The 25,785-nt window shown below is 55.8% G+C and overlaps 4 protein-coding genes across 5 annotated transcripts; 2 read left to right on the top strand and 2 right to left on the bottom strand.

The window, feature by feature from the left end:
* The first annotated feature begins 499 nt into the window (after positions 1–499).
* LOC134561355 (11-beta-hydroxysteroid dehydrogenase 1-like) lies at positions 500–3,541 on the top strand. Its single transcript, XM_063418272.1, has 6 exons — positions 500–683; positions 1,168–1,298; positions 1,481–1,592; positions 1,691–1,876; positions 2,372–2,515; positions 2,880–3,541. The coding sequence occupies exons 1-6, from the start codon at positions 596–598 to the stop codon at positions 3,098–3,100; spliced, it is 882 nt and encodes a 293-aa protein (XP_063274342.1). The 5' UTR covers positions 500–595; the 3' UTR covers positions 3,101–3,541.
* Positions 3,542–4,054: 513 nt separating this feature from the next.
* Positions 4,055–15,430, top strand: TRAF3IP3 (TRAF3 interacting protein 3). The gene is made up of 16 exons (XM_063418351.1): positions 4,055–4,173; positions 5,011–5,330; positions 6,437–6,527; positions 6,987–7,044; positions 7,202–7,226; positions 7,464–7,493; positions 7,739–7,834; positions 10,189–10,260; positions 10,508–10,648; positions 11,252–11,389; positions 11,588–11,723; positions 12,395–12,457; positions 12,536–12,595; positions 13,119–13,273; positions 14,325–14,582; positions 14,717–15,430. The coding sequence occupies exons 1-16, from the start codon at positions 4,164–4,166 to the stop codon at positions 14,798–14,800; spliced, it is 1,737 nt and encodes a 578-aa protein (XP_063274421.1). The 5' UTR covers positions 4,055–4,163; the 3' UTR covers positions 14,801–15,430.
* A 114-nt stretch (positions 15,431–15,544) lies between these two features.
* On the bottom strand, positions 15,545–16,700 carry C23H1orf74 (chromosome 23 C1orf74 homolog). Its single transcript, XM_063418352.1, has one exon. The coding sequence runs from the start codon at positions 16,683–16,685 to the stop codon at positions 15,849–15,851; it is 837 nt and encodes a 278-aa protein (XP_063274422.1). The 5' UTR covers positions 16,686–16,700; the 3' UTR covers positions 15,545–15,848.
* A 448-nt stretch (positions 16,701–17,148) lies between these two features.
* IRF6 (interferon regulatory factor 6) lies at positions 17,149–25,231 on the bottom strand. Of its 2 annotated transcripts, none has more exons than XM_063418225.1 (8): positions 25,112–25,231; positions 20,886–21,062; positions 19,861–20,065; positions 19,314–19,436; positions 19,064–19,210; positions 18,451–18,843; positions 17,978–18,096; positions 17,149–17,710 (listed from the first exon to the last, which is right to left on the bottom strand). In XM_063418225.1, the coding sequence occupies exons 2-8, from the start codon at positions 21,057–21,059 to the stop codon at positions 17,489–17,491; spliced, it is 1,383 nt and encodes a 460-aa protein (XP_063274295.1). In that variant the 5' UTR covers positions 21,060–21,062; positions 25,112–25,231; the 3' UTR covers positions 17,149–17,488. The 2 variants fall into 2 exon arrangements, with proteins under 2 accessions (XP_063274295.1, XP_063274294.1); XM_063418224.1 differs by lacking the exon at positions 25,112–25,231 and adding an exon at positions 24,120–24,316.
* Between the last annotated feature and the right edge of the window lie 554 nt (positions 25,232–25,785).

The following is a 25,785-nucleotide window of genomic DNA, read 5'->3' as shown; positions in this document are numbered from 1 at the left end:
CACTGGACACCGCCGGGGATCCAGGCCCTTCCCACCCTCCCAGGAACAATTCCTTCCTAAGCTCACTCTCCTTACTCCAAGATCACCTACACAAACCAGCACACACAGAGTGGGTTCTGCCCGTTAAACTTTCAGAAAATCACTCTCAAACCCGTTTGCCATCTGCCCAGACTGAGCAGCATCACAACACTGGGAAAGCTGAAGATCTTTCCTATGCATCCTCTTGGCTCTTTTACTGCCATTTGCAAGCCATGGATTCCTCAACAGTGATATTTTTTAGGGGTAAGAACCCCCCAGCAAACTGCTGTCCCAGCCCCCAAACCACAGACCCCTGCTCTGTGGAGCTGGAACTGCTCAGTGCCTTCCCTTCAGCACTCTCAGAAAGCACAGCTGACAGCCCCGGCAGGCCAAGGGTGCAAAGGGACAGCCTAAAGTCCAAAGCCACACAAAGCTTCATTAGGTTAATGTTTGCTAAATCACCAGCAGGGCAAAGAAAAGGTCCAACAGATACCAGCAAACTTGTGTCAGATAAGAACCAGCTCAAAACTTCCCAGCCCCATTTGCAGCCTCCAGCCACCTCCACCTCTGCAAAGGGATGGGATTGCTCCTGAAGATTTTCATCCCTTTGTTGGGAGCAGCATTGGCCTTTTATTTTTATTCAGGAACTGAGAACTTCAATGAAGGTAAGTCCTGGGAGAAACAGGCTCTACAAGCACAGCCAGGCTGCTGCCAGAGGGGCAGAGTGTGCCGTGCACAGGAACCTGGAACGGCCTGGCAGAGTCAGAGCAGGAGGGCTGGGAGGGCAGACAGCCCCGGGCAAGGGGTCAGAGCACAGGGAAAACTCATGGAACTCCCCTGGCTCTGCTGGGACACCGTGTCTGACCTCTGTAAATGACTGATTCAGGAAATAAGCCGTTTTCCCACTTCGAACATTCAATCCTTTTACACATTCAGACCTTTTTGGTCAGCTCCCACCACACCCTGCCCAGGCAGGGTGCACAGCTCGAGCCTCACACGTGCTCCCCACCAGGGAGGGGAGCAGAGCTCAGACTCCAGCAGGGTCTGACGAGGCTGGCAGGGACAGAGAGGAGCCATGGGGACAGGGAAGAGCGGCAGTGCCCACAGCCAGGGCTGTGCCAGCTCTGAGCTCTGCGCCCTCCTCTGCAGAGATGCTGCGGGGGAAGCGGGTGATCGTGACGGGGGCCAGCAGTGGCATCGGGGAGCAGATGGCATATCACCTGGCACGGATGGAGGCCCACCTGCTGCTCACGGCACGGACAGAGGCCAAGCTGCAGAAAGTAAACGGCCAGCAGGGCGTGCTGGGCTGGGGGCAGATCCACCCCAGCCCGGGCACTCCTGGTACCCTCCAGATCCACCCCAGGGCCCCCCCAGCATGAGCCCTGTCTGGCCCAGGACAGGAGCAGCCCGGGGTGGGGGTTCCACGCAGGGGAGCCCACCCAGCCCCGTCCTGTGCCCCCAGGTCGTGGAGCGATGCCTGGAGCTGGGAGCTGCCTCCGCCCGCTACATCAGCGGCTCCATGGACAGCCCCGGCCTGCCCGAGGAGCTGCTCAGGGAGGCTGAGAACACCTGGGGTAGGTGCTGGGCAGCCGCCCCTCCTCACCCCACACACAGCCCAGCCCCGGGAGCCGCCTGGCTGGAGGTGCTGGTGCCAAACCTGCTGTGCCCCCAGGCGGCCTGGACATGCTCATCCTGAACCACATCGGCCAGAGCGGCTTCACCTACTTCAGCGGGGACGTGGGGCACGTCCGGGAGCTCATGGAGATCAACTTTGTCAGCTACGTGGCCTTGGCCACGGCTGCCCTGCCCATGCTGAGGGAGAGCGAAGGCAGCATCGTTGTGGTTTCATCCATCGCAGGTGAGCCCACGGGGCCCTGCCCACGGCCCCTCCTCTGCCTGCCACAGGGCCCTGCCCAGGCTCTTTTCAAAAGGCACAGTAAGGACCACAGGCAGAGAGCTGGGACTCGGGGTCAGCACGTGGTTTAGATCTATGGTGCACAATTCAAATCCCCTGGGAAATTTGTATTTTGTCCTGTCAGTCTCTTGGCACCCTCTGATCACCTTCACTCGCTGCAGTGCCGGTGATTTTGCAGGCATGGCCACGTATTGAACACACATTTACAATCCGTGGGCATCTCTGCAGGGATACAAGAGCAGTACCAGCTGCACTGGAAGGCATTTTGTGCCATATGCTACATTTTAAACATTCCTGAGTGTGTTTATTTCTCTCAAGCATTTATGACAGCTTATTCCAACACCCTAAATCCCAACACTGCAGCCACTGGCAGGGCAGGAGGAAGGGAGAGCTGCTCCCTGCCCAGCCCTGAAGCCCCGCACTGTGTCTCTGCTCCAGGTAGAATTGCTGGCCCTTTTACTGCTTCCTATTCCGCAACCAAGTTCGCCTTAGACGGATTTTTCAGCTCCTTGAGGCAGGAACTCATCATAGACAAGGTCAACGTTTCCATCACGCTCTGCATCCTGGGCTACATCAACACAGGTCAGCCCAGCCCCGCCGGGTCCCCGGGGCTCAGCCGGGCTGAGCCCACCACCCCCTCCCTGGTCCTTTCTTTCCTGCACTGCTGCTGGAGCAGCCTGCAGCCTGTGCAGATGTGCAGCAGGACTCCAGCTCTTAAAAAGGTGTGGCCTGAGGCCTTTGGCTCTGCCACCCTCGCAGAGAACTCAGGGGAGGTCCTGTGACCGCTCAAGAGGTGGAAAGGGAAGGGCAGCTTATAATTGCTATTTTCACAGTTCTAAGCCTTGTTAAACAGCTCTGACCCCCAGAGTTTGTGGGTCTGAGGATGCCCCAGACACCCTGAGGGAGCTGGCGGTGCCCCCACCCAACCCGTCCCTGTCCCCTGCAGAGAGCGCCGTGCGCGCCGTCTCGCACGTTATCCCGGACACGCCGGCCCCCAAGGAGGAGTGTGCCCTGGAGATCATCCGGGCAGGAGCGCTGCGCCGCCGGGAGCTGCACTACCCGCCCCGGGCCGTCAGCAGCGCGCTGCTGTTCCACAGCATCGCCCCCGAGCTCCTGGACTCCATTGTCCGCAGCAGCTACCGCCTGGAGAACGTCCGGAGAACGTAGAGCCCGAGCGGTGCTGGGACACCTGGGGCCAAGCAGGACGGATCTGGGCTGACCCAGCTGCTCGGGCGCCTTCCCACACCGCTGGGGCATCCCTGTGCTGGTGCCCTGGCAGCCTGGGGCAGGACACTCCAGGAGTCTGTAAGGCAGCACAAAATGTCCTTTTCGGTCATGGGCCCTTGTAAAGGGCTTTTTCCATCCAGGAGGCATTTCAGAGAAGTCCTGCAGCAGCATCTGCTGCCAGTGTCCTGCTCACCAGCAGGATTCCTGCTCATCCTGCAGAAACTGTTCCCTCTGGAACGGCACCGAGGCAGCTGAGCTGAGCCCCGGCCCAGAACCAAGGTTTGGGCCAAGCAGCACAAACCACCCAAAGCCACGAGAGAGTCTCTGAATCTGGAGATTTCTGTCACACCTCCCTTCCATGCCGGTCTTTGTAAAAATAAATCCAATGTGACTTTGAGATCTCTGCTCTTCCGGGTGTTCCTTCTCCACCTGCACAAGCAGGGAGCCCTTATCAGGGCACGGTGCCCTTATCAGCGCCCAGCTGGCTACACCGACCTCCTCCCGATTTGCATTAACCAAGCTTTCACTTCTCTAAAGACCTTAATGAATTTCTGCCATTCCTGACCTCTCCTCAGCTGCCAAAACACACTTTTTTCCCTCTTTCCAATCCACAAGAAGCCTTACAATAATAGCATTACTGTGCTTCCCTAAGTCTGGATTTCTCTGCCCCAAAGCCGCTCGGGGAACTCCGTCCCCGAGTGCCACAAGCAGCTCCGTGAGGCAGAGCTCAGCTCTGTGAGGGGGATGCCCCCAGAGATAACTGCTGGAGGGAACTGCTGCCTCTGCCTGGGGCCAGCCTGGACACTCGGGGCTCCCCAGATAAGCCTGGCCCCGCTGTGAGCACACACAGGAACCGGGGCTCGGCCGCAGCTGCACCGTTTCCTGTCTGACAGAGGGAAAAGGAGAGCAGCAGATGAGGTGGGTGGCACGGAGAGGGCAGCCGGGGCGTGTTCCTGCCTGACAGCACCGGCTCGGCACGGCACTGCAGGGGCAGGACAGGACCATGGCACCAGGTAAGCGCTGGAGCACCCACAGCGCCAGGCTGGTGGGACTGGAGGGGAGCAGAGGCTAAAAACAGCACCAGGCACCTTTTTCCTCTTTTTTCACCCAATACAACTTACACTGGGAAACTGTAAAGTGAACCAGCAAGAGGCACAAGTTTTCTTCTGGTTTCCCTTGAAGTGTAACAGCTTGGAAAGCAAAGATAGAGGACATGTTTAATTAGAGAGGGTAATTTAGGGTAGCAGAAGGAGGAAATAGAGAATTAGATTGTCAAGAAAGCCCCAACGGTTTGCTCAGCCCAGGGTGAGTAATGGACTGTGCTTCTTTAAGCTTTATCCTGCTTTTCAGTGCATTTTTGGTGAACTGAGGTTTCACAGCCCTGGGACAGGCTGGGCAGGCCAGAGGCAGCGCAGAGGGGAGAGGGCTGAGCTTTTCCTGATGGGGAGAGATGGATGAAGGGAGTGTGAGCAGGACACACAGCTGGGCCTTTTCTAAAATGGAGCAAAGTGAGCTGAAAAATGCTCAACATCTGGAGCAGAGTCCTGGCTGGGGCTTGTGGGCACCTTCCCCACCCAGGGCAAGCTGGGCACCTTCCCCACCCCAAAAATGCTGCTCACCCCCCAAGGAGAGCCCTAAGGTAAAAGATAGCACCAGGAATGAGCCATGAGCACCCCACAGCTGCCACAAGGACACTAACCAGAATTACAGAGCGATTTTAATACAAACTAAAAACCATGGGAGCATTCTGCAAGCACATGGCACTCCAGGAGCACCGCCCGATTCCCCACACCCATTCAGCCCCAGAAAGAGCCGATTTCCACTCTGTGTGTTCTGGCCTGGTTCCACAGGGCACAGCCCCCGGAGGGACAAGGCCAGCACGCCCAGGAGGGCTCTGCCGGGCGAGAGCTACGAGGAGAGGAGCGAGCGGCGACAGGAGGCGCGGGAGAGGCTGCGCTGCAGGGACAGGGACAGGGACAGTGGCAGCTCCCGCCGCCGCCCGGCGCGGCCCGGCAGGAGCCCAGCGCACAGCCCCCGCCTCAGGGAGTTCCTCCGGAGGAGAAACCTGGGGGGCGAGGCCGCGGAGACCCCGCCGGGACAGCAGCCCGAGGCACGAAGCCCTGCGGACCCCTCCCCTCGGGTGGAGCGCAGGGCGAGCAGCCCGCTGCAGGTACCGCCTGCCCCTCCGCAGATACCGCCTGCCCTGGCCGCGGGTACCGCCCGCAGATACCGCCCGCAGCCCCGGCCGCGGGTACCGCCCGACCCGCCACGGGTACCGCCCGCAGCCCCGGCCGCGGGTACCGCCCGCAGCCCCGGCCGCGGGTACCGCCCGCAGCCCCGGCCGCGGGTACCGCCCGCAGGTACCGCCCGCCCCCTCTGCACAGCTCCAACACCCTGGGGCATCGCACCCGTGTCAAACCCAGCCGAAATGCAGACACTGCGGACAAAAATGTGCATTTCCCCACGAACGCAGAGCCGGGCATGGGGCAGTCACCTCCCTGCTCCTCTCCTGTTTGCCCAGCCCTGAACCAGTGGAGATTTCTCTGCCATTTCTCCCAGTACAGCTCCACATTTTTGCTGCCAGGCTGCAGTTTTGCACTTACACAAATTATTTTAACCCCTGGTAAGTGGGCTCCATCCACCTGGCCTCCCTCCATCCCCTGTGCTGTGAGCAGGGAGGGTGAGGGGGCAGGAGACTCCCTGGCCCCCATTACCCACCCTGTGCCACAGGAACCCAGAGGGCTCCCTGCCTCCAAGAACACCTTCGGAGGGGTGCAAAACACCCCAGGCAGAGCCAAACAGATCTCCTGGTAAATACATTTCTATGTAAAACCCCCTGGTACACCATGGTGTTCACAAAGCTCTGTGAGCAGGAGGAGATTTACACAGACACACCTCGAGCTCCCTGCCCAGCACCAGAGCGAGCAGAGCAATCCCTCCTGGCTCAGCAGCTCCAGCCCCAGGAATCTGCAGCAAGCACTGACGTGCAGGGCCTTCCCTGCGGAGCTGTGCAGAGCTGAGGAGGCCTGGGGAGCAGAACCGGCACCTCTGCCCGAGGCAGCAGCACCACAGCAGAGCCCAGCTCCCGGGCACACTGAACTGTTCTGGGGTGTCATTCCCACACCCCAGCAGTCAGCAGGCTTTTCCCTGCTTTGCCACAGGGCCCTGGAGCTGCTGCAGATCCCTGTGGAACTGCCACGGCTCCTTGGCATCTCCTTGGTGCCCCTCACCTCCAGCCCTGCCCTCAGCCTGACTCCGGCTGCCCTCTCATTCCAGCACCCGAGGAGCTGCCCCACGTTTCCCCCTGCTCAGTCCCTGCTGAGCCCCAGCACCCCCCAGGGACGAGGGGACTCTCTCAACACCCAAGGTACGTGAGGGGTGCTCAGACTTTCCCACAATATCCCCTTCCCACCTTCAGGTCCCCATGGAGCTGTTTGGGATCAGCTGCTCCCAGCCAGCATCCCCACTCCTGTGCTGTTTTACCACCCCAAGTCCCAGTTTTCCCTGGCAATATTCTTCCTGGGGAAGGATAAACCAGCCCAGAGCTCGAGCACCAGTGCTGCTGAGCAGCTGCTCTGCCCCAGGGCTGCCCTGTCGCTGTCCCAAGATCAGGGAGTGACTTCAGTGCAGGATAACTCCCATGTGTCCACCAGAGCAGGGCGTTTCCTCGCCCCTTGAGCTCACTGAGCTGTCACTGGGCACTCCAGGCTGGGAGCAGAGATGGACAAACACCCTCATGGAAAAACATCCACGGGCCCTCAGGGGGATCGTTCACAGCCTCTCACTTTGGGGGGGTGGTTGACAGCCTCTCACTTTGCTCCCACAGGAACCCAGACCCTCCCGAAGCCAAGCTCAGCAGTGAGAGACTCGGGCCAGCAGACAGAGTAAGCAGCTCCTGCCTGGGAATCCCCCGGGGCAGCAGCTCCCAAGCGCTCCCGTCCAAATGCGCAGGGTTTGCTGCACACACTCCCAGCCCAGCTGGGCAGGGGGTGTCCAGACCCTCCCTGACCCCTCAGTAACACACTTTGTTTTTCATTTCAGCTGGGGAATAGCAGTTTTAAATAAGGTAAGGAAAGCACAGGTAATGACCAGCCTGGAACTCCTGAAAGTTCAACTGCTGTGGAAATATTTCCACTTCCCTGGAAAAACTAACCCAAGGAACCCCAGCAGGCTCTCCTTCTCCACCCAAATATAGGCTGTTAATGCCTTTCATTTAAAAATATTTAGATTTTTGTAGCAAGCTCATGACATGTTTATAAACTGAAACAATCCTGTTTTTAAACATTTGCCCTTTCCCTTTCAGGAAATGGTACAGCTCTCCAACTACCTGAAGGTGGGTACCAAAGGGTGCTCAGCACCCACTGGGACAGCTGGTTTCCATCAAGAATAATACTTTAAAATCGATATTAATATTGCTAAAAGCCCAATTTTAACATGGCCAAAAAAGCCAATAGACCTCCAAGTGCTGGAGCCCCCAGGCAGGGCCAGCCCAGCCCTGGGGGGCGCTCTGGGCTGGCCCCCCGGCCCTGGGGGTGGACTCTGGGCTGGCCCCCCTGACCGTGTCCCCCCTGCCCACAGGAGGCCCTGCACCGCGAGCTGCTGCTCAAGCAGAAGATGGTGATTCTACAGGAGCTTTTGTCCACTCTGCTCCAGGCATCAGAGAAATCCTGGCAGGTACCAGAGAGCTGCAGGACCCCTCCTCACCTCCCCTGCCTCGCTGTCCCCTCTCTGCTTAGGGAGGGCGGGACAAACTCAGGACAAAAGGGGGAACTTGGCCTGAATTTTCCTCTTTTGTGCCACAAGAGGTTCTTGCAAAACGCCCTTTGCTTTCAGATCAACAGCAAGGCTAAAAATCTGCATTCTTCCATGAGGTTTGGGGGGTTTTTACAGCTTGCCTTTCCCACTGTTCCTTACATAAACGCAAACAGCAGTGAGTGGGGAAGAAATAACAGGGTTATCCTCCCTGTTCCTTTCAGGGGTGTATTCTGGGCCCCAAACACAGGCCAGAGCCCCAACACCAAGGCTGCTGGTGCTGAACCGTGACCTGGCATCAAACTGTCTCCCCACAGCTCAAAAAAATCCTCTGGGCACTCTGAAACAGGGCCCTTTTTTCTTCTCTGAGGATGCAAAATTAAGAGGATACATTTTATGTAATATACAAGGCTTTCCTCTAGGATCATGAAACAGGATCATTCATATCATTGTGGCATTAAAAAAAAAAAGTGGTTTGAAAGTTCTGTTGGGGCAGAGAAGCAAGGGATTGGGTGAGGGGGTACAAAATTTTTGTCAGACATCCTGTGCTCAGAGACTTCCGCCTTTGCTTGCTCCTTCAAATAACGTGAGCAGGAAAAAACAGGCAGCCACACTGGCAGGAAGTGGCCAGGAGACCTCAGGCTGCAAACAGGTGGGTGCTGCTCCCTGCCCCTGCTGCAGGAGAGGCTTTGCTGCTGCCTCCTGCACGCTGCTCCATCAGCCTGGAACTGCCCCCAGTGCCGGAGCCAGCAGGGGGATGCTGCTGCTTGGAGGGGACTGCGCGAGGCAGGGGGGGCTGGGGGGCTTCTCCAGGGGGTGCTGGCAAAGGGAGGGGCGGATGGAGCCTTCCCCGTGACGCTGTGCCATGGAAGGTGAGCCCTGGCTGCCCCTCTCCTGCCTCAGGTGAGATGCCGAATGTTTGTTGCAGCAGCTTTTTCACCCTGTCCAACAGTTTGGGTATCAAAGGTGAGCTGTTAACACCCATGAGTGATGGGGCAGTGGCTCTTGGAGTGGCCACAGAGTCACTCCTGAGGTGCTGCTCGTGTGTGGCCGTGGCTGGATGGGGCAAGGGAAGGCTCTGCAGGAGGATGGGGGTGTCAGACTGCAGGGACAAAGCGTTTGCCTCCTTCCCCTCCCACAACTTCACCTCGAGGTCAGAGAGACCTTCCTAGCCCAGGTCTGTGCCTTAAATCCCCACCAGCTGTAGAATTGTCCAGCTGGTTCAGAAATGCTGCCAGATGAAGGATGATGCTCAGTGAGTCTCTGTTATTTTTAAGGCCCCTTCCAACCCCAACCCTCCCATGATTTCTGCCCAAAAGCACAGGAGGAGCCTGAGTGCCTCGAGCAGGGCACAGCCACATCTGTGCACAGCAGCTGAACCTGTGCAGACAGCAGAGGAGGAGAACTGAGGAAAAGCAGGCAGGATATTGCACATCTGAAATTGCTTTTCAAAATCCCACCTACTTACTAAGAGCCTTTAGTTCTTTGCACCAACAACTGAACTGGGAAGGTTTAGTCTTTGGGACTGCAAATGTGCTTCTGTGCAAATTTAAACAGTGCTGAGACACCAGCGGGTCTGGTTTTGCTTGGGTCTGTCAGCTATTCCTGTAACATCGAGCAGTTTCTTTTCAGAGTCGTGACTTCAAGCAGCAGTGGGCAGAGAGGATATTGGTGTTCTCAGTATTGGTGGTGGAAAAACAGCCTACGTGAACCCTTTGCTAGAAATGTTATCTGAATTTGCATGCAGCCTGCTTCCACAAAGCCCGAGCAGCCTGACTAACACTGAGATGATGAGAATGAGGAAAATGAATCATCCCTGGGCCCCTCCATCCCCCTGCCCCACTGCAGATGTTGTAACACAGACCCAACCTATTTTCTAAGGAAATCAGAGAGACAGGACCTCTCCAGCAGCTGGAGCTGGAGGCAGGGAGGGAGCACAGGGGATCTGCGGGGACAGGCAGCAGCTGCATTCCTGCCAAAGCAGCCAGAACAACCCCAAATCCCCTCGCTCCCAACTTGTCATGTCACTGCCAGCACCTGCACTCAGTAACCAGAGAAACTGCCTCAGGACAGGTTTTCATCCATAAAAGTTTTACTTCCCCCATATCCCATTTATTCTGAAGCTGGGAAGGTTTACTTGAGCTCTCAGCACTGGAGAGATTTTGATCTGATTACAGATGAAGGGAGAAAATGAAACAAAACACAACCCAACAAAGCATTGGGGACACATTTGCAGCTCATGATTTCACATCTCACTTCAATTGCTTTTTCCCCAGGGTCAGCTAAACGAAGACAAACTGAGGTGTAAACTGCGGGTGCTGGAAAATCAGCTGCAGGCCTGCACCCAGGTAAAGTCTGATTCACTGACAAACAGGAGAGGAAAGGCAGGAAAACAAAAACCAAGCCTTGTAAGTGGCTCGGCTCTCAGTTTCTACATCAATCTGATTAGATACCTATCCAAAAAGGACTTTTTGCTGAAGCAATGCTTCACAGCACTTCAGCAGCAGCATTTTCACGCTCTGGGTTTGCTAACACCCAGGTTTAGCAAGGTCAGGAATCTGACACATAAGCACTCCAGTCTTTCTTTCTCTGAAGAGTTACTCGAAGGAGTGTGTGAAGAAGATCCTGATAGAGATGGAGGACCAGAAGCAGACCTATGAGCAGAAGGCAAAAGAGGCTCTTCAGAAGATGCTGGAGGACAAACTCCAAACAGAGCAGCAGCTGCAAAACTCTCAGGTGAGCAACGTCTTACACCTGGCCTGGCTTTAATTCAGTCCAACTGTGACAAAGAAAATCCACATGTCAGGGGAAGCTGATGACAGGCTTACCATTAGCAGCCAATATAAAAAATGAGATTTTAGCTACTCAGCAAAGCCCAAAGCAGATTTAATGCAGCCTGTGCTCCCTGCAGGAGCTGCACGTCACATCACAGACAGCTCACGGCTGGGGAAATGTATTCGGGTTTGTCACCTTGAATTCCATCCCTTATCCCCCTGGGCCCTCCCCTGCTCTGCACACACACAGGGCACGAGGCCTCCAGAGCTGTTTTTTCTGGAGTTGCACATTTGTATGAAAACAGGTTTTCCCCAAGAGGCAGCAAATCACTTTGACCCACAGGATAGCTGGTATTTGCAGAAAAACAAGTGAGTTTTATCCCAGGAACAGGAATGTGCTCCACAGGGACACGTGTTGGCTCTGTCCATCAGATGGCATCAGCCCCACACGAGTGTTTGTATCCTGGCGCTGGGGGAGCCAGCACGGCCCAGCCGGTGTCACCCAGGGCGAGCTGGCATCGTTGCCCTGGGTCACACCCTGCCCTGGGTCCTGCTGTCCCTCCAGAGAAGCCTGGCAGAGACCCGAGAGGACCTTGCCTTCTGGAAAGAGCACGACGCCACAGTCAAAGCCGAGCTGACCAGGGTGACCACAGCACACAGCGAGCTCAGAAACAGCTTCCAGGCTCTACAGAGCGAGCTCCAGGTATGCCAGCTCCCCGCAGGAGCAGCCTCCTCTGGGAATGCCGGGCTGCCCGGAGCAGCCGTGCCCACCTGTCCCTGGCAGTGCCCGGGCTGGGCAGGGCTTGGAGCAGCCCGGGCAGTGGAAGGGGATGTGGGGCAGGCCGGGGTGAGCTGTGTGTGCTCCCAAGGCCGAGCAGGCTGTGACCGTGTCCCTGCCCAGCGAGCGGAGGCGCAGAGCGAGCGGCTGAGCCGGGAGGTGCGGGCGCTGCGGGAGGAGCGCGCGGAGCTGCTGCGCACGGCCAGCGCCCTGCGCAGCGACAACGACCGCCACGCCGGCACCATCCAGCACATCCAAGGTACCGGGACCGTGCCCCCAAAAACACGGAGGGGACAAGGGAAACGCTCCCAAAGCCGCGGTGCCTAGAGCCGCGTGCACACACAGCTCACTTCCACACCTCAGCTTGGCACAAAAGCTTCCCATTGCCCAAGCCCTCCAAAAGTTGTTCCTGACTCGATTAAAATGTTCAGAGAAGTGACTTTGCTGGAGGAAAGGATGTAATGGGAGACCTGGAAAGAAATAACAATCTAAGAGGTGTCCTCAGCTTGAATCAGGACTTTCCCCCCGTGCCAGACCTGCAGCCCGGGGCTGTGTGACGGTGGTGGCACAGAGGGGAGGACGAGGCCCTGAAGCACCAGCTCAGACAGAGGCAAGGAACCTCACACCCGTCATTTCAGACTCACAGATGGCTATTTCAAAACATAATTAAGGAAGAGAAAGTGGGTTGCAGTTCTAATCTCATAACAGGTCTTGCATGAACAGCTTTAAGATAAACCATAAATGACTCGAACACGAGAGGAAAAACTGCCAAAAAAGAAAGGGCAATAAACAGCTAAAAATCACATCCCTACAGAGAAGAAAGTCCAGAGCAGGCAACAAAGCCTGCTCCACTCTACACATTGTACCACCCTTGCATAAAAATACACAGAAATTTACACCAACCTTGACTTCCTTCTGTCCTTATTTCAGATAAATTGCAAAAAGAACAAGAGCAGAAGGTAACACTGGAGGCAACAATCAGCCATTTGCAGAGTAAGTAACACACAAATGCACAAAGTTAGAGCCCTCCTTTAGTGCCACAGACTATATTGTTCCTTTTTGTGTTCCCAGACTTGATCCACAACCAGAACAACCTGGGGAAGAGCCAGGAGGTGACGGTGCAAAGGAAAGGTCAGCAAACTTTGTAATCCCCAGGTAGCACTCCCTGGACACAGGAGCATAGCCCTGACTCTAGGAAAAGTCTACAGTGGTTTAGAATAAAGGGTTATTTTAGAGCTACACAGAATGAGTTGTTTTGCTAGCTAACATTAAAATATAAATGTATTTATGATGGCAAACACTTTAAAAATAAATGGATTTCCCTGTAAATTCTACTTCAGTGGCTACACCATACTTTTTCCCAAACAAAGCACATTCCAGTTTATAATTGCAATTACAGCTGTTCTTGACAAAAAGAAAGTAATAAAAAAGGCATTTTAACTCTCCCTCCCCTCCATTTCTGGCAGCAGCTTAGAAATATTGCTCTTGAGATGATGAACTTGTAGCTACAGCAGAGACAGGCGTGTGATAACAAACTCAGCTCCTGTGTCTTCTGCTTTTGCATAGCACACAAATATTATCCTTCAGTAAACAAGAGCTAAAGCCAGCACAGAGCCTGGAGCTGTTTCTCATCAGAAGCCTGACTGTTTTCTAGACCAGGTTTCCACCACACAGAGCCCACCTCTCTCTCCTGCCAAGGAAAACCAAAACGCTCTGTTAGAGCAGCCCGAGGAGGAGCAGGAGGGAGCAGAAAGCCTGAAGGATGAGGTGCAGGAAAGGACATCGCAGCTCACAGCAGAGGACAGCGAGGTGAGAAAGGCACTCAGGGGCTGCTGGTGCGAGAGCTCCAGCAGAAACACCACACACCAAAGCTCCTGCAGGGATTATCTGCCCTGAATTTTTATCCTGGTACCACTCTTGCCTGAATCCCCTGTGAAGCACCTGCACACAAGGACAGGGCTGCAGGAGCAGAGCTCTCCCTGCACAAACTCCTGCTCTCACAGACAGGGACCCTCAGCAGCCTCTCAGGGAAAGCCAAAGCCACACTTCAAGGACCAAACCCCTGAGCATAAAGGAAGGGGAGGAGGAAATGCTTGCAACAATAACAATAAAAAAACCAGGAAGGGTCTGCTAACAGAAGCGATGCCTTTTCAACTGGGCTGCAAAAAACCCAAACCAACAAAGTTTTTCAGCCTTTTACACACACTTTGCCATCAAACCAGCCTTCTTCCAACCAACAGCCCTTCAATTCTCATAGCCATGTTCAACTAGCAAGGAATTACTAAAAAGGACTTATAAAAAAATAATTTATAACTTACTGTGGTAGAGCTGAGAGCCACACAGGAGAAGAGCTTGCCACACTAACCCACAGAGCTGAGGGCAGCACCAGCATCAGGAATCACCCAGGGGCTCCCGGGAGGGGTTTCTAAAGCACATCCAGGTGCCCCCACTTCTTCCTGAAGCCTCTGGGCCCAGGCAGCTCCTTCCACAGCTGCTGCCTGTGCTCTGCTCATCAGGGAGAGCTCTCTCTGTCTGGGTGGTCAGGAAAAGGGGCCATCCCTGAGTTTTGGGGTTGTGCAGCACAACCAAGGCACCTGTCCCATGTGTCCCATCTCTCAGAGGGTTAAAAGGACTGTCAGGAATTGTTGTCAGGATCAGTGAAATGCAGAAGGAATTTCAGATTGAGGGGCAGACCCTGACAGGAGCCTGCATTCCCCAACTTCCTGCCCTGCACACTCCTGCAGTCATAAAAATCACCGCTGCTCCTTTCCCCCCGTGCTGCGGCTGTGCAGCAAAGCCAGGCAGGTGTGGGGCAGGGGCACCACGCTGCAGTAACACCAGCTCTGCTCTGTCCCTGCAGGTACACGAGGACACCCCGGCAGCAGAGCTGGGCCGTGCCCCGCTGCAGGCGCAGCGCTGCAGCCGCTGCAGCAGCCCGGCCCCGAGGGGCGCGCCCGGGGCCGAGGGGACCCCTCCAGCCGGGAGCCCCGCGCTGTGCCCGCAGTGCCGGGAGCTGCGCGGGGAGCTGGAGGCGCTCAGCGAGGAGTACCGGGGCTGCCTGCGCCGCCTGCGCCAGTGCCGGGACGAGCTCCGCCGCGCCCAGGGCAGCCCGGCACAGGTGGGAGCCCCGGGCCCGCCCAGCACAGACCCCCTCCTTGGTGCCGTGCAGGGGGATGGATGGCGTGTTTGCTGGGGCTGAGATGAGCAGGGCCATCCCCCAGCACTCCTGGTAACACAAGCCTCTCCCGGCAGAGACAGCGCGGCCCCTGGATCCCTCTCCTGGTGGCAGTGGCAGCAGTGGCCATGGCCATCCTCCTGGCCAGTTCCAGGCTGTGAAGGAGCTCCCCGAAGAGTGACCTCACTGCGGGGACTGAGCTCTGCTTCACCGAGAGCAGCCTGGCCTCACCCACCTCCTGCTGCTGTGTGCACCTTGGGTTTGTACCCCAGCTGGTGTCACTGCAGACACCCGCAGTGACACGGGGACACCAGCCCAGCCCTGGGCTACTCTCACTGCCGGGTCCTGCCCAGGGCTGCACTGCCCAGTGCCCGAGGCGCTCAGGGACAAAGCCCCTCTGGCCACACAGGGCATCCCGTGCCCCTGGCATCCAGCCTGCCTGGCCTTTGTGCCCCCCAAGTTCTCCTCCTGTGTTCACTGCCTCCCTAAATGGGAGGTGCTCATCCTGCCCACCTCTACTCTCACCTGACAAAGAAACCCAGCTCAGGGGGGCTCTATCACAGCCCCCTCCTGTGCCCTGAGCAATTCTCCCACCTCACACCCACCAGATCCTGTTCCATCCCACTCCTCAGCCTCTCCTGTGGCTGAGCATCCCCAGAGCTCACCTGCTCCCCTGTCACTGCCAGCACCACATGAATTCATCTGACACACGGGGTTAAAGTCCCTTTTGCAGCTGCACCGTGCAGGTTTTACAGCAGCACTTGCCCCTCATTCATGTGAGGCTCAGACACAACGCAGGCCATGACACCACCTCGCATGGGAAGGAAATATACCTGAAATATACACATAATATAGAAGTAATAATACACAGAGCCTACAATAAACTCCACTAATTCAAAGCACCGTGGTGTTCAAATAATTTATTCATCTTCAGCTGCCCACTGCAAATAAATGCACACTGACATTGCAGGGTGCGGTGCAGGCAGGACGGAGGCAGTGGAGCAGCTGGGAGCACACAGCTCTGCACACTTGTGTTTGTTAAAGAACATGGACCTGGTTTTGCCACCGGCCTGCAGTGACTGTCACAATTCAGCCTCCAGTGCTCAAGGACCACGAGAGATGCAGGGGACAGCACAAAGAGGGAACTGCATCTTCTGTCTCGGCCCCTGATGCAGTGAGGAGGCTAAAAAGGCTGAGTATGTTCGTGTTTTACAAGGCAACCGCTGGAAGAGACACGACCTCGCTCGAAATGCAGAGATCCACAAAATCCCTCTGGGCACTGAACGCCTCCCTGAGCTCCCGGCACCAGGCATCCAGCACGTCCCCGAGCTCCGCGCACAGGCTCTCCGGCACGCTGAAGGAGTAGATCTGCACCCGGAGCCCGTCCTTTATCCGCGGGCAGGAGGCCCGGGCCGTGAACACCCTCAGCGGGGTCAGCGCCAGGCAGTTCTCGGCGCCCTCGGCGAAGGTGTACACGGCGGGGTAGCCCAGCAGCACCCCGGCCACGGTGCACAGGTTCCAGTCGCCGGGGACGACCTCGCTGGCGGTGACGGGCTCGGCGCTGGCGGCCTCGGCCTGGCTCAGGTGCTCCAGCAGGGCCGAGAGGTGTCCGCGCACGGCCCGGGCGCGCTCGGGCCCGCACAGCCCCGGGCGCCGCCGCGCCGCGCTCACGTCCACGAGCGGCGCGGGCCGGGCGCGGAGCAGGGCGCGGAGCCGCCCGCGGGCCGGCCCCGGCCGCAGCACCAGCGCCGAGCCGCCCATGGCCAGGACGTGCAGGCGGCCCGCGGCCAGCCCGGCCTCCCGCAGCCGGCACAGGTACCGCCGCAGCTCGGCCGGGCCCGCCGCACCGCAGTCCCACAGCAGCGCCGGCTTCAGCCCCGCCGCCACCGCCAGCACCTCCCCGGCGGCGTGCAGCGCCCGGGCCGCGGGCAGCCGCCGCCTCCGCCCGGCCCCGGGAGCGGCCGCCAGCGCCTCCCGGGCCGCCGCCACCAGCAGCGGCACCGGCAGCGGCACCGGCACCGGCAGCGCCGCGGGCCCCGCGGCCATCAGCGGAACCCGCCGCGGATCCGGGGCGGGCCCGAGCGCGGCGCAGCCCCGGCAGAGCCTCCTGCGGGGCGGGGCGGGGGCGGCCGGGCACGGCCGGGAGAGGAAGGGCCGGGAAAGGAAGGGCCGGGAGAGGGGCGGGGAACCGGGGCGGGGAAGCGGGCCGGGGGAAGGAAGGGCCGGGAATCGGGCAGTGCCCGCAGCCTGGGCACAAAGCAGGGCACAGGGCAGCCCCGAGCCTGTTTCAGCTCTGTCCCATCGCTGAGTGCTCAGGGCTGTACACATCTGAAATCAGCACCACGAGACTGCAGGAGCTCCAGAGGTCCCTTCCAACCCCAGTCTGTTACATATGCATTGCAATGCCTGCATACACACATCTCGATTAAAAAAACCCACAGTATAAGAAGTGTCAGCCTTCAAATTGCTGCTACAGCCCCGTTAAACAGAAAAAAATTAGACAAGGTGCTATTGTCCAAGCAGCTTTAATAGAGCACAGATTTTTTTCTTTCTCCCCCTTTAGTGATCAAGTGTTTATATACATTGTATTAAAGCAGATTAAAAAATATTACAGAATTGAAAATCTAATTTATACAGAGGGGTTGCTTAAGCCAACAGCTGAAAAGGGTGAAGGAGTTAGAAATATTCCTGTAAGCCCCTCTGCTTTGAGCCACTTCGAAACCGAAAGCACCACAGACTGCTGAAATTGTGGAAGCAGATGATGAGATTTACAGATTGCATTTATTCAGATTCAGGCAAGGCACTGGTTAGGAAACCCTTCCGTGTCTGTACAAGGTGAGAGTGTCGGGTCACTGTGCTGGCAGCGGCTGTGCCATGTGCAGGGCGGGGGCCTGCATGGGCCAGCCCTCCTGGTGGTTCTGCAGCAGCCGGTACAGCTGCTTCAGGTGCGCCACGATGTTGTCCTTGATGTCCGGCGTGGAGATCTGCAGCCGCACGCTGCCGCTGTCGAAGGAGCGCGTGAAGTCCCCCGAGAACATCTCATAGATCATCCGGGCCACCACGGGGATGACCTGTTAAAGAAAGCCCCTTCTGTTAGCCTAAAGGCATGTGGAACGTCCCTGTTACTCTGCAGGAACCCCTGTCCTGGGTGCAGAGAGGTTTCCACAATACTCCAAAACACACTCACAAAGAAATGTCAAATCTGTATTTGCTCTCCCAAATCACCAGTCGTACTGGAGTTTTCCTGGTGTCAGAAGCCACAGCAGAAAAGGTCTCAGTGTCCGTGGGAACTGATCCCAAAGCCAACAAGGCTGGCACACGTCGCCCCAGAGCCCTACCTGCACAACGATCAGCTTCCTCTCCCTGGGTTTTCCATCGGGCCACTCTTCTCCAAAACAGAAGTAGATCTCGTATGGTGGCTGTTTCTCAATTTGTCCCTTCTGATGGGCAATCAGCTCTAGGAAGAAAAGCCGAGTGCTGCAGGGTTGTCCTCTTTAGGCTGGAAACACCCACAACATCCCACACCATTGCATCACCCTGGTCTTACCTACACACTGCCCGCTGCCACCTCTCACACAATTGCAGCTCACTCCTCACACATGAAGTGCTTTCTTTAAAAGCAAGGCCCTCTGATGTCTCTCAGAGCATTAAATGAGTGTAGGGTGCCTTTCTCCTGCCACACACCCGCTCCAAGCTCCCCTGGAGTTGGGAGCAGTGGCCCTGCCCTGCTCTGCACACCTGGCAGAGCCCAGTGCAGAACACCCCTTCCAACAGTGTCCAAAGCTCCCTTCCAGAAGCACAAGTTACCTACCGCTTAGGAACGTCTCCAGACAGAAGAGCTTGACCTTCTTTTGCCTCTCGATCAGGTTTGGGGTGGTGGAGGAGGGGGCACAGGGCCCAGACCAGTACACCTTGCACTGGCAGAGCCGCACGGCGTAGATGGCGTGGCCGCTGACCTCCAGGATCAGTCCCCTGTCCATAACATCCAGCAGCCGGCTCGTGAAGATCTTCTGCCTTTCGTTGGTGATCTGCTCTGTCCCTGGAAACTTGACTTGCTCCAAACTGATGGGCCCAAAGAGTTCCTCCTGGTCTGGCATAGGACCCAGCTCTCCGTAGAAAAGTCTGCAGCCCTGCGGGTTGCTCACGGTCGTCGTGGGCCCCGTCTCCTTCCCTCGATATTCAAACTTGATTTCCAGGTCTGTCACTGAGAGAGAAACCATCAGTGTGGCTTTTCCTGGAGCAGGGACACCACGCAAGCCCCGCTGCCCTCATGGGGGTGTTTAAACCACACACAGTTCTGTTTAAACTACACAAGAACTCATCACTCACCCACAAACAGCCACAGGAAAAAAAGGCAAAACACTCTTTTCTGTGGGGTTTTAAAGGACAAAAGCAGAAGCACTGTTACAAGCCCATGCACGTACTTGGCAGTGAGCTGATCCAGAGCTCAGGGCTGCTGAAGAAGTCGTGCTGCAGCACCGTTGGGGGCATTTCCATATCCAGAGGTTCATTCTTTGGCCACACAGTTTCAGTGCTGCAGTTCTCTGCACTGGCTGGAGCCATTGGAGAATCTATAAAAAGGCAACAACTCTTCAATACACCAAGATTTTATTTAAAGCATGCAGCAATTTACAAACGAATACCTTCACTACTACATTAGTCTGTGCCACCAACCATTGATATTAAGAAATGGAAATGTCTCTTGAATTGGGACATGCTGAGATTGATTCAGTTCTTCCTCCTCTTCATCATCAAGATCATTATCCTTTTCATCCCACGGAGCTGAGCCAGTGGAACCTGCAAACAAGCACATTCTTGTGGGTGGATGATCAGCACGGAACACTGAAAAAATATCATCTTCATATTGGAGATTAATTTGTGTATTTTTCAAATTTCATTAAAAAAGGATAGATCTGAACCATACAACATGCTAATTTCAGTTTCATATATAACTGCAGAAAGTAAAGGTTAAAGTATTGATACAGTAAGGCACAGTATTGCCAATATTGGACTGTTTAGCAGGAAAACACAGAGCTGTGTGCAGCTTTATTCATTTTAGTACTACAGCATGGTTTAAAGTCCTTTAATACAGGCTTCAGCTGGCAGCTGCTCCTGCTGCACAGGGGCAGCTCAGAGTTAATGCAGAGAGGGAGGGAGCTCCTTGGACCAACGCCTGCCCAGGAGCCAGCCCAGGAGCCAGCCCGTGGCAGCAGGGCCTCACCTGGATTAATGATTGACCCCTGCGACTGCGGGATGTCACACACTTCATAAATCTTGATGGGGTTCATGGGCACCTCCTTGGTGCCATCGTACATCAAATTGAACTCCCGGCTCTTGTTAAGCGCACATCGCAGCTGGGCTTTCCACTTTGCAGGGTCGGGCTCGTCCACTCCTTCCTGGTACTTCCCTGTTTCCACGGCCCATGCCTGGGGACAAAGTACAGCTCAGTGCAGCCCTCCCCACAGAGCAGCTTTTACCAGAGACCAAACTTCCAAACAAATCCACCGTAAAATCCTTCTCTTGCTGAAGTCTTGATCAGAGCTCTTGTGATAACAAAAAAATGGAAATACCCACTTTAATAGGTTTTTCCCGTTAAAAGAAAGTGGAGAAAAAGATGCAAATCCAAATTCCAAAAGAATTTTCACAGTTCTGGGTTAGAGATTTTGTGGGTCTCAGGTTCAATACCAGAAGTCATTTCTGACAGGGAGCCAGTGCAGGAGGAATGGACTCAGTTAAAATGGAGAGGAAGGACGGCCACAGACATCCAGCTGGCCTCTCCCTCTCTCACCCCAAAATCTGATTATTGGTCCAAGATCCCTCCAAGACAGAGGTCAGAAATTCCTCAAAGGAGTGCAGGGAGTTACAGTGAATCCCTTGGGATAAGAATATTAGAGACAACAGTGATGAGTGCTTGTGATGAGCTTGTGGTGGACCTCTTAAGACTTACGTAACAGCATTTCATGGTTTGCTGCCAAGAACAAGCCAGTGACCACATCCCAGCCCGAGCAGATGAACAGCAGTCACCTTCCAGACACCATGGGCCACACAGCACCCGGCCTTCGGTGGTGGGAAAGGGTTAAAGAACTCAACACCACCTCAGGCAGTGCCAAGCTTGGCATCCAGGTGCACAAAGTGGCTTTTCTGAGGGCAGATAAATAAAATGTGCCTGCGAACAGCTCCTGTCCAGCCCCCGGCCAACAATCCAGCCCTTTGTGCCTGTGATGCCCACACCCCGCCCCGCCTCACCTTGAAGATGGTGTTCTCCTCCTCGTGCTGGGGGCTGTGCCTCGTGGCATGCTTCCAGGGGATCTGGAACCGCTTGGCCTCGCGGTTCAGCCACACCAGCCCGGGGTACAGCCCGCTGTCCACCTGGGCCACCAGCCACGGCTTCAGGCGCACCCTGCGCGGGTGCAGGGCCATGCTCTGCAAGGGTGACAGCTGCAGGTTACTGCCGCCTCCTTGGCTTCAGAGGCACTGCATTAATTTAACGAGAAAGGGCCCCGTGCTGTGTAACTCTGTTACGTTTATGGTACTGCACCCTGAAACCACCAAGCAAGACTCAGCTGGGTGACTCCTCTGCCGGGAAGAGTCACACACACCTCCCTGAGCGGGGCCAGGACTGGAACAAGGACAACGCTCACATTCAGCGTTCCAGGGCGCTTCATTTGTGCTCACCGAGCCCTGAGCACAGCTCTAAACCCCGAGCAGGAGATAAAGCCACGAACAAGCCACAGCAAGAGCAGACAGCAGAGCTTCCAAAGGCTCCATGAACACCTTGGGGCAGGGGCTGATCTGATCTCTGCTCCCTCAGTCCTGTCAGCCTCACACCAAGGACGAGAAAGGCTCCCCCCGCCTGGGAGGCTGCACCAGGCTGAGGCACAGGGGCTGCTTTACCACAGGCTCTGAAAGTCATAAAATGACTTTTCCATGAATGCCCTGAATGCAGCATAATCACTGGCAAACAGCAGTGACCTGTAATAACCAGGATGTTTATCCAGAAGGACATGAACTGCAGGTCTGCCTGTGCTGCTGCTAAAAATCGAGCGCTGTTTACTTAATGTTTCTGTCAAGTAGCCCCGTGTTGCTTATACAATTGCAGCCAGCCAACAATATTTTCCTGGTGTAGAACAAAGCCAAACAAACAAAATTAATGCCTGTCCCTCTCTAAGAAGAGACAACATTCAGTATCTTTAGATTTTGGGAGGGAATTTCTGCACTACAGGTGTGCTCAGAAGCTGCGTCTCCCATACTCATTTGTAAATCCAGAAACAGAGGTGAGAAATCACAAATACTCCCATTAATAAAGCAGCTACAGGACAAGTAAAACCTTTGCCATAAGCCCTGAATATTGCTGGAGGAGTTGCAAAATGCGTCTGGTAGCAGAGATGGAGAAGATTAAAAAAATCCTATCCAAGAACTAGTCTAGGAACAGGTTTTATTTGTTCAAATACCTGCAGATCCCATTCAGATGCAAGCGTTCACACAAAATTAATCCAAACACAACTCAGTTTATCTGTTTATCTTTTCTGCAAAGAAAATGTTCGGCTTCAACTGCAAACCATCTTTAAATAATAGTTTGAAAATGTGTGGGCACATTACCAGGCTGTTTCCCAGGAGCTGCAAAGGATCAGGAAGCAATCATCAAAATTACTTTAGTGCTCCTGAAACTCTGCTCTGTTGGTTCTCCATGTTAAAAATGCTGTCAGAATTAAACCTTCAGAAGTGTGCTTGCAAAGACACAAAGTCCTGGTTAATCCTGGACTTAGAATCGAGACCAAAATCAGGTACTGGTTCCTCTTGAAAAGGAAAAAAAGTGGCATTTTGAAGAAGCCTTACTGGCTGGTTTCCACGGTCTGTTTTACACATAACCCACTGAGCAGTCCCTGCTCACAGCGTGTGCTGGCACACACACGTCTGGAGACACGGAGTAAATTCAAACCCCCAGAGCAGGGGGGATTTGTGCCCCTGTCCCAGCAGGGTCACAAGGTGGGCGCTGCCTGGGATTGTCCCTGGGCCCGCAGACAGCGTCTGTCAGTGCTCCACACCACAATGCTTTATGACCTTTTATCACCAATGACTTGTTGACACAACAACTGAGAACAAATCAACTTGAAGCCATTGCTGGGCTCAGACGGTGAGTCAGCCTCTTACAACCTTCAACTTCGATCCGGTGGGTCCCACCGATGCCAGACACCTGGGGAATGTCTGGGCACAGTCACAGCCCTGCCGAGGCAGGCTGGGGCTGCTCTGGAGGCTCCTCAGTGCACAGAGCCAGGGACTACCCACTCCCCTTCATTCCCACTCAGTTTGGGGGCTGGGTAGGGATAATTAGGGATAATTAGGGATTTCTTTTCCATAGAAATCCCTGTGCTGCTAATGCATCTCTGGTCAGCGATGTAATTACTCTCTGTGCCCTCATTATTAGTATTTCTCCTTGGAGACATTCAGCCCAACAAGAACAACTCAAGCTGCAGAAGGAGCAGATAGCCTGCAGAGGAGTGACCAAGGTCAGGGACAGCCTGGCCAGCTGTGGTGACACTCGGGGCCCTGGTGAGGTGCCAGGCAGTCCAACAGCACAGGGAGCACCAGGAAAACCATCCTGAAGCCCAACTCAGCTTTGCTACACAGATGCTTTCACTCCCCGCCTCCACACCCAAATCTATTCAGTGCCGCTGCTCCACCTGATCCATTAAAGCTTCTGGAGATGGAAGGGTCTTCTCGGGGTTCTCTGCTGCGAGCCCACAGACCCTGCTCCGTGCCCAATACCTTGGTTTTACCACATTATCCCGGATTTCATGGACCTGTATTTATTTTCAAAGGCAAACCTTCCCACAGAGAAAAAGGCTGAATTTCCATCCGCTGCCGAATCAGCTCCTGCACCAGGACCCTGGGGCTGCCTCATGTCAGTCTGTTCATCTCCTGCCTCCCACCACCCGCGCTGCCCAACACACCTCAACGCGATTAACCCTTTCAATTCCCAGTCTGAGCACCCCAACCTGGTCACCTCGGCCTCCGACACAGCCCGGCAGCCCCCGGAATTGGAAGGGGCAGGGGTTGTTACACAAAGTGCGGGGTTTGGTGTAACAGCCGCCATCCGAAGACTGCAGCGGGTGAAGGAGGTGGGGGGAAAACACCAGCCTTGCCCTAACTTTAGGCCTGGCTTTACACCGCCCTGAAAGGCGTAGCCCGGGGCTAGCCCAGCGCAGCCGATGGAGGAGCGGTAAATCCGCATTTTCAGGGGCTCTGCCCTCCGGGCTGCGCCCGGACCCGCACGGCGCCCCCGCCCCACCGCTCTCCACCGGGGCCGGGCAGCTCCAGAGCCCCCTCCAGACCCCGCACGGACCCCGCCGGTGCCCCGAGGCTCCGCTCCGGCCCCGCTCCGGCCCCGCTCCGCCCGGGAGCCAACGCGGGACGGGGCCGCGCCCGGCGGATCCCGGGCCCGGCCGGTACCGCCCGATCCCCGCGCCCCGCACAGCTCACCCCGTCCGTCTGTTTGTCTGTCTGTCCGTCCGTCCGTGGGGCTGGGGCGGGTCCGTCCCGCGGGGGCTCGGGGCCGCCCCGCGGGGCCCGCGCGTGGGGCAGCGGCGCTCGGGCAGCGGCGGCCGCGCTGAGCCAGCGCCCGCCCCGCCTCACCTGCCCCGCCTCACCTGGCCCGATCCGCCCCCTCACCTGCCCCGTTCCGCCCCCCTCACCTGCCCAGGTGCGCTCGGCGCAGCCGCGCCCCCGCCCCGCCTCGCCTCGCTGCCCCCGAACCCCGCAGATCCCCCCGAACCCCCTCGGGGACTCGGGGAGAGCGGAGCACCCCCGCCCTTCTGCCATTTTTCCTGTCAAATGGAATATTTAGGAAACTTCCAAACGGGATTTTTTTTCCCCCCTGGCAAATGGAATATTTAGGAAAGGAAGTTTGCTTTTAAGCGGGATATCTTTGCCTTTTAAATGGAATATTTTGGGAGGAAGACATGAAGTTCTTGGGCTTTTTCGCGGTTCAAAGCGTACTCGGCTGAGTCATAGAATCACAGCATAATTAAGGCTGGAAAAGACCTCCGAGATCATCGAGTGCAAACATTAACCCAGCACTGCCAGGTCCACCCCTCAGCCGCGTCCCCTGGCACCACATCCCAGGGGTTTGAGCACTTCCAGGGACGGTGGCTCTGCCACTTCCCTGAGCAGCCTGTTCCAATGCTTGTCCATCCTTTCAGCGAAGAAATTCTCCCAAATATCCAATCTACACCTCCCCTAGCACAACCTAAGTACTTTTGCTCTTGTCCTACATCCATCCATCCATAGAAATCCTTGCTCTTGTCCTACATCCATCCATCCGTAGAAATCCATATCCAGTCAATGATAGCACAGCACAGAGCCAAACCCTAAAGCCAGCTCTGATTAAAGCCACAGGCACACAGGTTTTTCTCTGAAAAGCACAAAACCTTCCTTCCTGCCTGCCTCCATCCCCGCTCTGGGGTCACACCTACCCCTGGGAAGGGGCTCAGCAGCTTCTCCTTGGTCCCTCCGCAGTCTCCTGCTCTCCAGCCTCGCGTCTTATTTATTTTCCTCGTAGGTGGAGGACCGTGACTCAGTGGTGAATCTTGGTTTCAAGGATCATACAATACTTCACCATTCAGTTTCAATGAACCAGAAAAAAAATGGGAATTTCCCTTCTCCTTCTCACCATGAGCACTGTGGAAAATGCTGAACCCTGACTTTGGGAAGGCTGACTTCCACCCACAGCTCAGTCCTGAGCCAGGGGTGTGGAACTAGACAAAATCCTCGAGATCTTCACACAGAGACAAAACAATTCACCAGTTTTTCAGGGGAAATTTGCCTTGCTGGATGCCAAGTGCAAGGTAAATATTTCAGGCTTCATTCAGCATGGAATTTCACTCAGAGGAAAGGTGCAGGTGTTTGTCAGCACATGAGAAAATCTTTTTGGCAATAGGCAGAAGATGTGACCCCCCCCGAGGTCAGCGCTGTCTGTGTTGGGTGAGATGGGTCTCGTCAGTGGTACCTGACCATTCCTGATGTGTAAATCGAGGGGCAGCTGCTCCTGGAATAAAACACCCCTGGTTATTCCTGCTGTATAAAAGCATTCACTGCTAGGACAGTTTTGGGAGCAACTGGGAAGAGACACAGGGAGATGTTGGGCTGA

This window comes from Prinia subflava, chromosome 23, assembly GCF_021018805.1.
Source record: "Prinia subflava isolate CZ2003 ecotype Zambia chromosome 23, Cam_Psub_1.2, whole genome shotgun sequence".
Lineage (NCBI taxonomy): Eukaryota > Metazoa > Chordata > Aves > Passeriformes > Cisticolidae > Prinia > Prinia subflava.
Note: the sequence above shows the minus strand (reverse complement) of the source record. Positions and strands in the feature narration are given on the sequence as shown.

Coding starts and splice junctions, on each gene's coding strand:
- LOC134561355 (XM_063418272.1), top strand. CDS start 596: ATGGGATTGCTCCTGAAGATTTTCATCCCTTTGTTGGGAGCAGCATTG. Junction 684..1,167: donor AACTGAGAACTTCAATGAAG/GTAAGTCCTGGG, acceptor CCTCCTCTGCAG/AGATGCTGCGGGGGAAGCGG. Junction 1,299..1,480: donor CAGAGGCCAAGCTGCAGAAA/GTAAACGGCCAG, acceptor CTGTGCCCCCAG/GTCGTGGAGCGATGCCTGGA.
- TRAF3IP3 (XM_063418351.1), top strand. Junction 6,528..6,986: donor GGACTCTCTCAACACCCAAG/GTACGTGAGGGG, acceptor TTGCTCCCACAG/GAACCCAGACCCTCCCGAAG. Junction 14,583..14,716: donor CCCAGGGCAGCCCGGCACAG/GTGGGAGCCCCG, acceptor CTCTCCCGGCAG/AGACAGCGCGGCCCCTGGAT.
- C23H1orf74 (XM_063418352.1), bottom strand. CDS start 16,685: ATGGCCGCGGGGCCCGCGGCGCTGCCGGTGCCGGTGCCGCTGCCGGTG.
- IRF6 (XM_063418225.1), bottom strand. CDS start 21,059: ATGGCCCTGCACCCGCGCAGGGTGCGCCTGAAGCCGTGGCTGGTGGCC. Junction 18,097..18,450: donor TCTGGAGACGTTCCTAAGCG/GTAGGTAACTTG, acceptor TTTTCTTCCTAG/AGCTGATTGCCCATCAGAAG. Junction 17,711..17,977: donor GGAAGCTGATCGTTGTGCAG/GTAGGGCTCTGG, acceptor TTTCTTTAACAG/GTCATCCCCGTGGTGGCCCG.